At 38.6% G+C, this 16,866-nt stretch overlaps 1 protein-coding gene across 3 annotated transcripts in view; it reads right to left on the bottom strand.

The window, feature by feature from the left end:
* Positions 1-16,866, bottom strand: part of RNF38 (ring finger protein 38) — a 114,909-nt gene that overhangs the window by 87,691 nt on the left and 10,352 nt on the right. The window contains exon 2 of one of the 3 annotated variants that reach the window (XM_038124539.1): positions 7,167-7,251. The exons of 1 other annotated variant lie outside the window; for it this stretch is intronic. In XM_038124539.1, coding sequence (XP_037980467.1) covers positions 7,167-7,215 — 49 coding nt within the window. In that variant the 5' untranslated portion in view covers positions 7,216-7,251. Of the gene's footprint in view, positions 1-4,875; positions 7,252-16,866 lie in introns of all 3 variants that reach the window. One more of the 3 variants, XM_038124540.1, reaches the window with a different exon arrangement.

The following is a 16,866-nucleotide window of genomic DNA, read 5'->3' as shown; positions in this document are numbered from 1 at the left end:
TTAGAACACAAACAAAGCAGACATGAGGCATACTTTTTGGTACTGCTAATTTCAAGGAAGCAACAAGTTGATTTAGCTAGTGGACAGAACCCAGACTTCTCAAGCAGGTGCAAAAACACAATCTCAAATTGGAATACAGTAAACAGCTGGAAGCACTCCCTAAAAAAAACACTAGATTTGTGGGGGTTTTATAAGATCTTCTGAACTTCATCCCATTCTAGTGCAATTACAACTTTGTACCCTCTGGCTTAACAGCAAGATTTTCTATTAAGATATCTCTTAGGAATGACATGGAAAAAAGGCAATCCCAGCAGTGGAATGTGGAGTGAACACATTCCCAGAAAGTGGATGGAGAGATCGGGAGATTCACTAAGTCATCTTGAAGAAGCAGTGATGGGTTACTAAAAAAGCTTCCTAATTATTCATAGCAATTAAAAATCAAGGCTGTTGACCCAGTTACTTATCATTTTAAAGAGGAAAAATCATTTAAGTAACTTCATAAGTAAAAACAGGGAGAGGACCAAAAAATACCTTCAAGGAGATGAAAGGAGGATCAAGAAGACAAAATCATGATTGAAATCAGAGGGAGTTACTCTGTGCAACCTTTGTTCCCATTGCCAGGGCACGGCCTCCACACTTCCAGAATCAGGACATGCTCTATTCAGGAGCAAGCAGAGCAGCACACTGCCAGTAAAGTAAACGTGGAAGACATGACCCAGCCAGTTCCACAGACAGGCAAATATGCTTTATTAAGTGTGGGCAGAATTGTTCAACTAAGGAGTATTTATCCTCATCTGTCTAACATGGATCTGCAATTAATGGACAAGGCCTTCAAAGTTTCAAAGCAATCCATTTCAAAGCAGTTGTCATTTCCTAATCTATTAAAATCAGCAACAGGCACAACCTAGGGTCAAATGGAAGAAAAATATACAACAGAATTATGACACTATTTAACAACAGCAAGTGAGGAGTGAATAAAGTGACTGATGAAATTCAGTGTGCCAGTAACTACAGAAGAATCCACGCAAGGAGAAAGATCATTCCAGCTACACTTGTAGGACCAAAACCTTCCTTTTGCCTTCTCCCTTCTGTAGTCCCCTTAAGAACAAGACTGTTCCCCTATGGAACAAGACTGAAAAATACCTCAGGGTTTTCCAGTACCTTGATAACTGCATTCTTAAGAACCTGTAATTAGTTAGAGAACACTGATTAAATAGATGGGTGTGGGGAAAAGCAAGAAGACAGCACACAGACCTGGATTCTTCGGCTTTTAAATTGCTTGAGTAAGTAGAATACTGCCAAAAAGAATCCTGATAAAGAACACTCACTGTGCCTCAAAAAAAGTCCAGCCCACTGAACACAATATGCCTGGTAGAACTTCCTCTTCTGGAAGTGCCTGACAAGGACCTGAAGCTTGGTAACATCATGGGACAGGTACAATTGGCTTGTATTTGTCAGATACTGGCTTAGGACTAGCTGATATCTGACGAAACAAGAACAATTTGCTTCAAAAGCCATTGTTCACCTTCTACAAACATTCCCCTCCAGACTTCTAAGTCCAGCTGTAGACAGGTTCCAGGTTTTGGAAAACTCTTCAGTACTTTAGTGTGGTATCAGTAAAGCTGCAAGAAAGAACAGGGCACCATCAACAGGACTCAACAGGATTGACAGCAGTCCTTCTCAGGAGACATTGTGTGGTTATTGGGGACAAACAGTTGTTCACAGCCCTAGTAGTTCCTATAAGACTAGTAAGTGCCTCAACAGGGCAAAAGAACATTCCTGACCCCAGGTCAGATAAATCAACATGACACTTTCTCCTCACTCTGAAAGTAGTCTGCTTGATTACAGGTTTTTCTTTTCTGCACCATCTGTTTGCAGCACTTTGCAAAATACAGCCTCTCCAAGCACAACAGAAATGTAAGTAAAAGGATTCTGCACCATGAAGAAAAAAGCATGCCATGTTGTTTCCTGGTTCAGAAGCCCAATACCAACCCTATGATTTTCCTAGAACATGACCAAGCATCAGCTGTCAATTTCTAGCAGTATACAAGCACTGAGGGAAGGCTGAATTTCTTTAGATTGCTCAACACTTAGCACATGACAGACCCTTCTGGGCTCAGGTACCTGGAAACTGAAATCAGATGGAAGAATAGCAGATAACATTAGGGCTACAAAAGTCAAAAGAGAAGAATTTCTGGAGGAAATTATATTTTTGTTTCTCTTCTTCCTCAAGACACCCAGAGGCTATGGATGGTAAAACAAGTTGGAACATACAGGGATATATTACTAGGAATGAGGATCTGAATATCAAGGAAATAAACAAGGGTATGTGTGGCCAAGACTTAACAGTGGGAAAAATGGAACTGGAGAGAGCTCCTGCCAGACACAAGCTCAACCTGTCTCATACTAGAAGATTTCCACTTCTTCTAATAGTGGGATGTTATAACATCTTCAAAATATCCTTTCAAGAGAGCCCAGCACAGAGCAGCAACTAAAGTAAGTGCTCTCAATACAATCTCTCAGAAAAATTGAAAGCCGTGCTTAGTGCTCCTAATAGACCAAGGTCCAGATCTTCTTTCAAGAGACACTTTGAGAGAGAAAAGCACAATTCAGATTATAAAATTCAAGTATCAGTAGTTTACCTCAATAAACCATTTAATTTAATGTTATTTCTCATGGAATCAAATGACTTTGCTATGCTCTGGATTTCTAGACACAGATCCTCACTTGTCTAACTGCCAATGTGCCTACATTATTTTCAAAACAGAAGCAACACCTTATGATGGGAAACTCGCTAGGTTTTTACAGGAAATTGTTTCTCTCCAAAAATGTCAACCATACTAAAAAGGTTATGAGAATGAATAAGTTGAAAATAACTGTGATGCAAAAAAAAAAAAAAAAAAAAAAAAAGGTTTTTAATGAACAGTTCATCTGGAGGAGGAAGTGCAGTGAAACACTTAGCTGTGTATGACAGGGTTAATACATTTCTGTGAAATGATAACATGCTTCTGAGTGATAAGGGCAATTCAGGTTTTCTGCTTTTCACTAGATATGAAAGAAAAGCTGTCTAATATGCATTACATGACTTGTGCATGGTTTACATCATGTTTGCTTGTGCATATCAAGTACCAGAAAAAAAGCAACAACCCTGTACTATTACTGTAAAGGGGGAAAGCACTGGGTTACATGAGCAAACCACACAGCAGAGTCAGGTAAAAATTCCATTCAGCAGCTGAGGCTCACATTTACCAGCCTGCAAGCTTATACTTTGCGATATTATTTGGGGTCAGGCAGGAAGGATCAGTACCTCAAAGTGAGAGGTCTCTAGCTTCAGTCCTCTGGTTTGTGAGGATTACTCGAAATTGGAGTTACAGAGTGCATAAGTTATTGTCTTTAATTCATGAACAATCTGAACCACGTAAATGAAGGTAAAATTCAAAGAAATATCTGCATATTGAGGCCTTTGTGTGTGTGCGAAATTTTTCATTCACTTTACACTACTGTAGAACTGTATTCAACAGAAAAAAATACTTTTCTTCCTGAAAAAAGAAGTTTACTCTCTTCTCTTCCTTCCAAGCTCCCAAATATATGTACCTGGTACTCTATCACTATTTTCACATGGTGAAATTTTTTAAAAGCCAAAAATTAAAAAAATCAATGCCATCACTCTTTATTTACTTTTACAAAGCACTCATTTGTGTTTACTGTGTATATCCTAGTAGCCCTTTAAAGAGTATCAAAATTGATTGCAGTAGGTAAAATGGATGACGAAAGGAGGAAACAAATACCACCTGGAAGTTACTACACAGGCAGAAAAGAAGTGGAAGTAATCTCTTTGCTTTATTTTCTTGATCCCATGTTAGAGGAGCATTACCAATGAGGGAAATACTTCCAGATTTCCTACATACTGTAGGTATGTATCTGTAAGAACACCCAGCGAACCTGGACAAGTGGCTTACTTCAGTTAACACCTACTGCTTGTGTTAAATTGCAGCAGTACGTTCATTCATTTTAGGAGTACGGTGGTCAGAAGCCAGGTGGTAATGTACAGCTACTTCTGCTACTCCTAGCTGCACCTTAAGATTACACGAAGCTATTACCCTAGAAACAGAGTTTTTGGGATATTCCTTATATTGATTCTACATATCTAATAAAAGGCTAGGTGCCTGATTCAAAGCTTTGTGACGTGAAGTAGAGAAAACATACATGCACAAGCCAAATGCTTTATGAACTCTGAAAAGACCAAGGCTGTCCTCATCTCTCTTAAGCATCCAATGCCAACCTAACACTCAAAAAACTACCACAAACCAAACCAGCTCTTGCACATGTCTTGATTTCACATTGTTCCTTTGTTTTGTCCTAAAGGTCCATAGTATCACACTCAATAAAAAGAAGCACTGAAGCACTTCTAGCAATGGGTTCAGATGGTGTTCTTTAAAGAGACTGCACATCACCACGGTGAAAGGTTCACAGGGGAACAATCTACCTAAGAGATCCTGAAAAGACCCCATACCCAATCACTCCAATGAAAAATGTATCCCTTCAAACGCAAATCAGAACATTTTCTTCAAACAATACAGATGTCTTTGATCACTTTGGAAAGGCTAGAAATGGGCACATTTTCACCACAGGACAAAATACAAGATAGGTCAGCTACAGCAGGACCAGCTGATGTTTTCCAATACCAGTTTTTCCTTGGTATGCAAAATGTGCTACTTGGAAAGGAGAACTTCCTTACAAGCACTAGGACAGAAGTGATTTCCCTTTTCTCCTTACTCATAAACCCATGCACTCTTCCAGAAACATGGTTTCATTGATGAGTAAAGTTTATTACTCTCTATTCCTGTCAACAACCTTGCTGACCTCTGTACTTACTCGAAAATACGTTATCAAAGCTCCCTCCATTCTTGTGATGGATGTGCCTGCTTTCTGAAGTTTACTCTGAACATCACAGCCATTGACATTTTACCAGAAGATGGGTATTAGAGAGTCAAAATCCACCTAAAAGATTGTTGCAAAAACACGTTCAAAAAATCTAGGTACCAGATTTAGAAACACAACAGAAAAAGTGCAGAAATTTCAATCAAATGGCAAAGCAGCAGGTCAGTCATAAGTAGATTTTACTGACAATCACAGATTAGTCTGAACACTACTGTTTCTATTCCATTTATATGGCTGGATTATTTCTGAAGCATGGTAAGTTCTGCAGTTGCTTTCTCTCTGATTGGGGGGGGGGGGGAGGGGCGGGAACCAACACACAGACACACACACAAAAAAAACCCAAACCAAACAAAAGAAACAAAACCCCATGCATAAACACCACCACAAAGCCCCCCCAGTTTTCTGAAAGCCTCCAAGGTTAAGCTGAAAATTTGAAATCCCCAGAAAGCTAAGCAAAAGACATGATACACAAATCTCTATCTACATCAAAAAGTTGAGGTTTAGCATTTCAATTGGAATTTCATTATTTTACTTTTTTAATAATTCCAGACCTGTCCCCAACAGCAAACTTACAAGTACAAAGAGCATCTTTATTTCTGACAAGCGAGTAATCTAGTAGGATTCATAGCCTTTATCTAGCTCCTTCTGTATATTTATACTTCTTTTTTCAGTATAATGGCTGCAATGCAGTTCACTTTCAATTTTAAATGCACAGTACAGGATGTGAAACCCAGAAAAACCTGCCTTTAGGGTCAACTACATTACCCTCTTCAGCTGCAGAGCTTTTCTAGGCAGCAAACTGTTTAAGTCATAAGCAATCATAAACCAGAAAATACAACATGCTGAATTCACTCTACTTCCCTGCATTAGCTTTTTCACCCAATTCGTCATACAACTCATCTTGCTCCAGGACACCCTATGGAAAGAAGTTTGTTTCCTTCTTCAAGCAACTGTCTTGGAGCTGTGACAAAATCATGACATCAAAATCTTTGTGTAGCCAAAGGTCATACAGGCAATGTTTGTCTGCAGTGACTACTTCTGTGTATAATTAGAGATTTTTTTTCAGACTATCTTGTGTGGCAAGGTTTTGGTGGCTGGCTAAAAGGATAACCTGTGTCAGATGATGTCAGAAACTTCCTCTATGCACAACAGCCAGTGCAGCCAGATCCAAAACAGAACCACCTTGTCACCAGGCCAAGCCTGTCGGTGACAGTGATGGGCTTGTGCATCTCTAAGAGATGTCCAGTGCATCTCTAAGAGAACATACTTAAGAAGGGGAAAAAACTGCTGTGCAACGGCAGCAAAGTAGACCTCAAGGTCAGTGAAAATTCTGCTCCAGGCACTGGAGCAGAAATTCTTCTGCAGCCTGTGCTGAAGACCATGATGAAGCAGGCTATCCCTCTGCAGCCCACCGAGGTCCATGGTGCAGCAGAAATCATCTGCAGCCCACAGAGGACTCCACACCTGAACAGGTGCCTGAAGGAGGCTGTAACCATGCTGGAAGACATAGTAGGGCAGTTCATGAAGAACTGCAATGGGAAGGACTCATGCTAGAAAAGTTGGGAGGGACTTCACAGAAAGAAAGTGAGGAGGGAGGAGCAGCAGAGACAAGTGTGATAAACAGACCACAGTCCCTATCCCCCATTTTTCTGAGCCACTCAAATGGAAGAGAAGAGCAATCTGGAGCTGAAAGTTGAACCTGGGAAGAAGGGAGGGGTGGGTGAACGATGTTTTAAGGTTTGTATTTATTTCTCATTATCTCTGGCTTCTCATTGGCAGTTAATTAAATTAATTTCTCTGAACTGAGTTTGGTTTGCTGTGACCATACTTGCTGAACCTTCTGTTACACTTTTTCTTCACCATCCAGATGAGGAAGGTGAGTGATTAGAGTAGCTTTGGTGGGCACCTTGTGTTCAAAGTTATCTCATCACAACAAAACCTCCTTTCTCCACTGAATATTACTTTAGTTTCCATATTGTCTTATATGTTCTGCACAAATCAACTATACTCTGGAATTTGCTTCATATCTCCTAATTCAGTAACATGCTACAGAGGCAATGTGGATTTAGTATTTCCTTCTCTGTAGTTGCCAATTCTCAGCTTGTGATGTTCTCTTTGACTTAGTAAGGTAAAGCATCTCATTGCTGGGTGATCTTGCCTGGCTAGTTATCACCCATTCTCACTCTATTCCATCAGGAATTCCCACAACCCCATCACACTCTTACCTTTCTCAAGTAAACAAGACCCAGCTCTCCCAAACACTCCTACTACCATAGCTCCTTGTGCTCCAACTGATACTCATGGTAACATCTGAAAGCAAAAGCAGCAACACAGATGCACGTCAGCCAATACCTGTGACATACCCACAGAGCTCAGCAGTTTTCAGTTGTCTAGCAGCTTAGCAGCCAAAATACCCCTTTGACATGAAAACTTTGAGAAAGAGGACAAGTTACTGCAGTTATATCCAGGTCATTTTAAGAGACTAACTTCTTTTGGTGGGGATTGTTATCACCAGTATTTTTACATAACTGAACAAACTACCACTGTTGCTCTTAATGAAGGCATACCTCTCTCCAGTCCAAAACACAGGGCTCCTACATTTACACAAAAAGTATATACATAGATTTAAAGACACATATATAGTCCAGTTTTCTTTTAAGCATATTTCAGCTGCAGACAAGATCTCAGTACGCAGCATATGGAACTGGAAGAGAAGTTTCAAAGTAGCTGGGTCACTCAGTCCCAACAGCAAATTATTAGCTATACTACTGCATACTCTAGACAAGTTTCACCAAAAAAAAAAATCCCTTTAAGTTTACAATGCAGTCAATGCACATAATTCTAGGAAACCAAAGAGCCAGTTTCAGCAGACCTTTTTTTTATACCTTACCTAATGCATTGAAGCCATTAGAAGTAGAGGGCAGTGGCCACTGCCAAATGGCAGATATTTTTAAGAGATACAGAGATGACTGTTTATATATATGACATATCTAAGTTTGTGTGTCTGTCTGTAAGCATTTCCACATGCATGTGCTGTTTGTCTCTAGAAGCAAACAAACTCAAAGTATGCATGTCAAAAGAAAAAAGGTTAGAACTTAAGACACTGGATTTAACATCAGTCATCTCATTCACCAGTTTTGAACTCTCAAGCCTTCTTTAAGATCACTAGAATGTTAATGAAAGCAATAGCCAGTGGAAAAATAGAGAATAGTCAACAGAAATATATATGTAAAGGAGACTTCAAATGAGTAATAACCTTGTGACTTGAGATGTATCAATTTTTTGTTTCAGCACACTACCCTTTTCAATTTCAACAGCTTCCATGTTACCATCAAAGCAAAACAAAGATTTCTAATAGCCTCTCTATAGTAATGAAGATCAGCCACTGGACTTCTGGAAGAACTTCTCTTGCCCTTCTCTTTACAAATACAGATTTCAGAGTACAATAGCACACGACTTGTTAAACATCGGCATAAAGAGTGAAATCAACACAGACCAGTAGATCAGACATTAACTCATGATACTTGATTTGCAAAGTTGAAGCATGACTATTTGTGGTTGATGCTGAGAATTATGTCTACACTTCTGAAGGCAATAGAGCAAATCTGCTCCTCAAAACCTGCCTCCATCTGCTCTTTCACAACGCTTTCTGGAAAGCAACATCTGCAGTGCTTGTGAGTAAAAAACTGCCCAAGTTTTTATAAAACAAAATATGTTACAGCCAGAGCAAAACTCCGCAAGTTCAGATTTAACCAGAGATCAGACTGATACATTCCTTTTAAATATATACAACAACCAAAGTCTACTTCCCCTTCTTTCATAAGTAATACATTCATAACAATAGCAGCTTGATCAGGTGCAAAAGTGTTTCTTGGTAACACCATAAAAAGAAAGTTCTAAGCCCAGTTTTGCAGTTCCTATAAAATCCTCACAAGGAATCCAAGCAGTTGAAGCAAGACAGCATTTTGTTTACCAGTGCTGAGAATCGCATGGTAACATTGTCCTGGGCATTTCATGTCCCAGATTGTGTCTCCCAGGACATGATTCGTCACCCTCAGCCTGCTAGCTGTATTTTCCACTGAGCATCCTGGGCAGCCCTGGAGAATAGGTAACCACATGTCCTGGTCTCCCCTTTCTTAAGACTTTGTGACAGCTCTCCCCTTCTGATGTCACTGCTCCAATGATAACATAAAAAGCTTCAGTAGTCACAAGAATGCTAAACATAATAACATGCAAAAGGTGCAATTCAGTCCACCAAAGATTTTTCACTGCCCTTTGAAATTTGTTCCTCCAGCAATAGCCATGAAATAGACAAGCTTAATGCACCTGGGAGGTAGCAAAAACAAGGAAAATGCCTGGACAGCCATAAGAATGATCCAGGACATTCTGGCATGACTCTTCAAAGGAGCTGAGGAGTGCACAAAGTTTTTAAACTCAAGGAGCAGCAAACCCAAGACAGCAAGAGTTAGGCAAAGGACAGCAAAGGCTTAAAACACAAACATTTTATAGGAAATCACCTCTTCAATTCATCACATGGACAGACTGCAAGGAAGAGGCAGCTGACATCCACACTCCAAACAGGCACCATATAGGCCCCAACATGGCTGAAAATTTATTTTCAGTACCACACACAGCTGTTAGGAACTTGAAATTTCAAGCTGGTGGTCTACATAAGAGAACACACAAGTGTATTTGTTAACCACAACTCTCCAGATGCACTGTGTCTACAACCCAAGAACAATGGGGTTATCAGACCAAAATGGTCGTAGTGATGAGTTACCCTGTTTCTCAAAATAGGACAAACTCTCCCAGAATGAGCATTTCAAAGTCCCTTTTATGTCTGAGAAAACCATCCTTGCCCCTTCAGATATACTGATTGAGTTAGCACAGCATAACCTTCTAGCACAGGTAATCCCCTAAGCAGTAACTCCAAAGATACTGCATAATAAATATCAAAGCATGTCAGTATGCATATATTCAACAACAGTCATACCAACTGTACTAACCAGTATTAAAGTAGTCTCACCTATTGCTCTCTATAGAGAGCATAAGATCTTTCATGGTCATGCTAGACCTTCCTCTTAAAGAGATGCAATAAACCTTATACAACATTTATTCTTCAAATTGTGTACATTTAAGATCTTTAGAAGATCAAAATTAAAACCACTCCAGGTGGCAATCATTTAGGTATCTCTTTTCTGGACAATCAACCCTATTTTGAAAATCCATAGAGACATAAAAGGCCACAACTAGATATGGTGCCTTGAAAATGAAGCTCTCTTACAGTGGTAGAATGATCTCCTATGTCTTGCTTTCTAATCCAAACCATTAGACTATTTCTTTACGTCTCTTGCTACTTGAGACCAAAAAACCCCAAGGGGCTAAACCAGCAGAAAATGGAGAAACACAAAGGTGCAGAGGAACTAAGTTACTAGAAACAGTTACCTCTCTATGACATCAGTCACAAACAGAAAATGCAGCATTCAAAAAAATACCTGATAGCAAACAAAAACTTGATGTAATGCAATAATGTAATGCTACAGAATAATAAATGAAACAAATGACACTACTCTTTGTTTTAAAATGCTTTAAAACCACTTTTGCCCCAACCTAGCAGAAGACTCGGTAACTCCAGAATACTCTGGCATGCTCGTTTCGCTTCACTACTCACCCTGCCACACAGCCTCCACACAGCCCATAAACAAGAGATACAGATGATGCTTCAGTTAATTCACAGTAAACAAGTCCATAACAATATGGGCAACTCACTTGCTTTGAAAATTCTTTTTTATGGCACAGATGTTTTAAGAGTGATCCTCAAAAGAAATCAGTTGTTACATGAACATCAGAAATAATGAAAATCTGCATTAGTGCAATTTTGTTACCTATTTTATGTTTTCTTCCACAGTAAAACATTTTGCCTCCAAATCCTTACAATTCCCATTCCCTGCAATTCCTTTGGTTTCCCAAACTCTCAAGATCCTCCTTTATTTCCTGTGTCCTTGTCAGAAAGACCATATACTGCAGCTGTTTGGAAGCAAAATACTGTCTAACTGCCCAACAACTACCTGTGTCCACAGATCAGTAAGTCAGACAAAACAGCATCAGATCCCTTTAAGCTGTTTGCTTGAGAGAGCAGACTAATCTATCTGGTACTTAACCAGTGATTTACTACAAGTTTTTTTAAAACACTAAAAAGCCTCCCTCAAGTTTGAAGCTATTTACAGAGAAACAGGACTAAGGGAACAAGCCCATTTCACTTTTCCATGGGAAGGCAGTCTGAGGAGGTCATATACCATGGTTTTTCACTCTCTTCCTACTTTTTGCTGTGTTTGTATTTTTTATTATTGACCAAATGTTTGTCTCTACCATTCTCCCTTATAAATACTATAGGAAGTGTATACACTAGGAGAGTCATCATATTACAAATACTGGTTTCATAAAGACTAACAAAAAAGGATAAGAATACATCAGTGAATACATTTATTTTTTACATACTGTCCAAGCTTGGGGAAAAATCGCTCTCATTGCTGAACACATCTCTCATTTATCTTGCACTTTCTGAGAGTGTACCAAGTATGACAGGAAAGACAGGACCCAACATCCCCTACACTTCTAGGACTGAAAAATAAAAATTGAAGTGCATACTTTTGCTTCTCAGATGAAAACAGACTGTTTGCACATAAACCAGCAAGTGAGGAAGAAGGGATGAGAGGCAGAAGTGTAGCTCTGGTTTAAATACAAAGAGCTATTGATGCTTTACCCAGAAGGATTTATACATTAATACCCACAACAAAAGGTACTTTTGGGTGTGTGGGGACGAAGCACATGAAAAAAATCAAGATTGGAAAAAAAAGCAGTCTCACAAGACTGAGGTGACACTAGTGTGCCGAAGCAATCTGAGTTCTCACCATCACTTCTGACTGTGTGCAACTAAACCAGTCCCAAATTGCTGTTCCTTCTCTACTTACAATGCCTGAGGAAGGCATCCCCAGGCTAAAAATAACATGCTCACTACACAGTACCAGAAAGTTTTTCAGGCTGCAAAAGACTGCTGGATATTCAATAATTCAATCTCCCTGCTCAGACCAGGCCAATTTAGAGCAGTGCCTTGTCTGGCAAAGTTCTGAATCTCTCCAAAGTTATAAGGTCCATAATGTCCACAGTTCTCTACTTCAGAGTGAAGAAAGATTCTTGCTAAAATTATCTGCCAGAAATTTAGGTATTTCTGCCTGAGCCCTATTCCCAGTGACTCGCCTTACCAGCTTGCAAAAGTCTGGCACTATCTTGTCTTCATGTGCCATAAGAGGAGAACAGAGGCCATTGGGATCTCTCAGTTGGGATCTCCCCTAGGCCATCTCTTCAACCATGCTGTGCAATCCTAGTGTCCTTTACCTCTTCTCACAGGTCCCATGCTCCAGCCTCTACATCAGCTTGCTACCTTTGAGCAAATGAGCTACACTAGGTCCGGAGCTCCTACCCTTGAACAGGTGCCACCCACCCAATAATTTTTACCATATTTACCACTTCCATAGCTTTTCCCTAATCCTTCATGTTCAGAATGCCTCAAAAAATAAAAAGCTGCCAAAACGTAACAAATCCTTAGTTTCCCTCAATGTCCAAATTCTTCATTAGTAATATTTTTTGGTATCACATTGCATAAAAGCAGAATCAATACCCTATGGGCAGCACAAGAGACTGACAGTGTTATAAAAATGAAATTAAGTTTTAATAAAGAAAAGAGTATTTTCTATCTCATTCACGTTTTCCAACTCAAGAGACCTTATGACGAAAACATCAATTACATCTTGACTCTCACTTTCTTGAAATACATCCCTGCAGTGTGTACCTCAGTTTGCTCATCTTTACAAGCATAATCACATATTTCTTCAGTTTGAAGATACTTTGTCTTCAATGATAAAACCAGGACACACTTATCAGACTGGTGGCTAAAAGCTTTCACTTCCAAGCCTCCAAAAATCAAAAATGCATTCTGAAACAGCTCAGAAGTCTAACCTGTACCCAACCTCCAAAATGAGCTGTAAAAGTGATTTTCAGATCATATCATAAACACTTTATGTAAACCTGCTCAAAAACACACACAAACCACAAAGATTACAGACTCACAGGGTTTCTGTGCCAAAAGGCTCAATATCCTGCTACTAAATCTGCATGATAATTCTTTCCAAAAACTACTGCTTACTCTGCTTGGCTTTGGGCCATTTCAACTTATAAACAGGAAAAAAAGTGATGCCATGGAAAAGATATATACAGAGAGCCTGCACACACTAAAAAAGCAGATAAACACATTTTTAATAGAAATTCAAAAAATCATTTTAGACTGTTGACTTGTAGGTAGGGAGAAAAAAAATCCTCCACAATCCAGATCCCACAAATATTTGCACAGGCTCTTAATGAAAGCAGAAGTATCCATGTGCTTAAAAGCCAAAACTTCACAGAGCAAGAACCCAAGCAGAGAGTAAACATAAATCTCCAATATTTTCACTCCAGAACCTGAATATACTTTAGGTGTCAAGCAGCAGAAGATAAAGTGGAGATAACTTTCAGCTGTGCTGAAAAAGCAGGCAGCAAAACTTTCCAAACTATATGTTGCTGTTCCGTGGTGCAGGTTCAATCACATGGCACAGGAGCTGTTCCAAGTATTCTCCGACAGACTCAAATGGTCTGTACACACAGCTAATGTTTCTAGCCATATTTCCTGGTTTAATAGCCATTCCTTGGGCTCTTGCACAACTAGAAGTCATGCACACAAATACAGTGCATGGCTTTTAGCACTTTTTAGACTATTTAAGGGGATTCTTCCTGACAGGGAATTTTCCAGGCATGCAGATTATGAAGTAGTTTAATAAGATTCACAGAATTCATACTTTACTCCTCCATAGGCCAGCAGAAAATTTATGACATCTACTAGCTTCCTTGTACCCTCCTTCCAGAAAAATGTGCACAAGCACAAATAACTTATTTTTTTAATAGAGATTGGTAGTATTACAGGAAGAAATGCAACTCCACTATTCATAAAGGATATCGGAAACAATCATTAACCCTCTAATAGTTTAAAGAATATTCTTTACTGATACTGGCTGCACACCCTTGTACTACAGTTGTGTATACCTTACACATAAGAACAGAAATTCAGTTACAGACCTTAAGTTTTTTAGGGGCTTATTTTGCTGAAATTATCTTCTCGTTGTTGTTTGGGGGAGTTTGGGTTTCATTTGGTTTTTGTAATTGAAATGCTAGAGTATGTTTCCTTTAATATTTTAATTTCCCATTTGGGATTGTCCTCGAAGCTGGTGACCAAGCCCAAATGCTTAGAGATGTGAGCTTTGAAATACTACAATGAAGGCTGGTTGTTATAACAGCCCATGGTCAAGAGCACCACACCAGCTGCCAGACAATGCAGCAAGCAACACAGATTATTTGTCTGGATGCAGAACCTCAGTCATTACAGAAGACATTAGAGAAACACGTGGACACACTTTCCCACCCTGAGACTGGTAACAGATGTCTCTTTTTCATACACTATGGTGGCAAAGGGCTTGCATGAGAGGGATGATGCAGAGACTCAACCTAAACACTGTGTCAGGGATAATGGGAACAGCAACTCAGGACCTTAGTGCTGGGATGCCTAAGGTTTTCTCAGGCTCTCCATTGGAAAAATCTAAAGAAGAGTGTTTTTAGAATGAACATTTGGAGCATGTGTGTGCATTTCAGAAGCTCAGAAAACACTGTATATATGCTTGCTTAAAATAATTGTGAAAATACCTATGACTTACTATCTAAAAAACTTCCTGCATCTTTCCTTAAGTGAAGTATGCATTCTTTGCCCTACATTTTGCCCTACACATCAAGCAACTTCCTGAAGGAAGCTTTATTTTAAGTCATGAAAGGAACTAGGAAAGGACTAATTTTCCTATCAAGAATGGAGGATCTTTTCTTTATGCAAGGAATTCTAACAACCAAGCACTTACTGTACTTCACATACACAAACAAGAAAAGAAAGGTTTAGAACAAGCATAGAAGAATGCAAGAAGAAGGCATAAAGAAAAAAAAGGCACTAAAAAAAGGTAAAAACTAACAAAACAAACAAAACCCAGTAAAACAAAGGTGGGGAAAAGCACTATCTTATTGAAATATTCATGTAAAGGGAGCTCTCAGTGTGCTATGATTTAACCCTGACTAGGTACGAGCAGCAGCTCTCCATCACTCTCCCCCTTTGCCAGTGGGATGTGAGAGTGAATCAAGAAAAGTAAAACTCAGTCCTGACATAAAACCAGTTTAGTAACTGAAATAAAATTAAGTACTAAAACAACATTAATGATATAGTATTATAATTATAATCAATAGGGAGATGAGGAGGTGGGGGGACCAAGGAATAAAACCCAAAAGAAACAGGTGATGCACAATACCATCAGTCAACACACACTGACTGATGCCCGAAGTGCCTGCCAGGAAGAAAATTAACTGTATTCCAGCCAAAACCAGGGTGTTGAAAAATTCGTAACATTCTCTTTTATTCTGGTACCATACCTTCCTGTTAACCCATCCACATCTTGCATCACATTAACAGTGACAACCCTTATGTTTAGATGACACATCTCTATTTGAACTTCTAATATGAAGCAGATGCCATACAAGATAATTTAAAATACATAGGGTGCAAGAACTAACAAAAAAGCTGCAAAGCTATCTGTTGAAAAAGATTTAAAGCCTATCTTTCTCAGGGAAAAAAAAAGAAAAAAAAACTTGGTTAAAAATATTTTGTCTGCATGTGGATTTCATTTTGCCAAGATAATTTGTGGGTGAAAAAAGAGCTGTATAAGCAGCAAAACTAAACATTAAAAGGCAAAGAAAAAACACCAAACCCCACCATTATTTTTTAATTGAACACAGCTTTTCCAAGAATTTACAGTGCTCTCAATCATGCTCGTTAATACTCTTTAAAGCAGTTTCTCATTTTAACCTTTCTGTGACAATGCAAATATATTTCTCAAGCTCAGTATTTTGATGACTTAGACCAAAAAGGATAATTTAGATTATTTCATAAGCAGATGTTACAAAGCAGAGCATGCATTTCCAAATTAAAGACACATCTCAGGTCTTCTTGCTATTATTAAAATGAAATTTGTACGTTAGAGAATATTCTGAATTTTTAATTTCCATGCTTTTGCACATTTTACATCTAAAATATACCAGATTAGACAAGGATCAAGTTGTTCATACTCTGTGAACTACAATCAAAAGAACTGCATGTTAATTTTATATTCAATATTTTCTTTAAAAAAATTTGCTTCAGTCTGACACTATCCTAAAATGCTTATGTTGGGGGCAGGAGATGGCAGTAGATTAACACTTGCTAGCATCCACTTGAGCTGCCTTGATGCTGGCACCTAAAAGGCACACCTCCAAAGAATAATTTCAGGCCATAAAATCGTAACTTCCAGTTCCTGTAAATACTACAAGTTAAAAGTGAAATAAAAATGAAAAAGTGATAGTCACAGAGCATGGCTTAAAATGAATGCACCTTATCTGAAAATAATTGTTAAGGAAGTACATTTGTATTTATTTTCCAAATAAATCCGATAAATATGTAACTCATATCTCTTATAACTAACTTCTTGAAACAAACATTTATTGTATGTCTGTTGACATTAAATCTGTAATTACTAGAATCTATTCAAAAAGTACAACTAATTTATGTAAAAACATAGCCTATCTTCCTTTATAATTCAAAAGTAGCAAAACTAACATACCAGCATTGTAATAAACAATTCTGATGTGCTAAAGCTAATTGCAATCTCATGTCCAAAACAGAATACATTCAAACACGCAAAGTAACAGATTTACAATATCGTGGTGATTCTAACAAAGAAGTACCATCCAGCCATTTCTTTACATCACACT

Source organism: Motacilla alba, chromosome Z (genome assembly GCF_015832195.1).
Source record: "Motacilla alba alba isolate MOTALB_02 chromosome Z, Motacilla_alba_V1.0_pri, whole genome shotgun sequence".
Lineage (NCBI taxonomy): Eukaryota > Metazoa > Chordata > Aves > Passeriformes > Motacillidae > Motacilla > Motacilla alba.
This window is presented reverse-complemented; position numbering and strand designations above follow the sequence as displayed.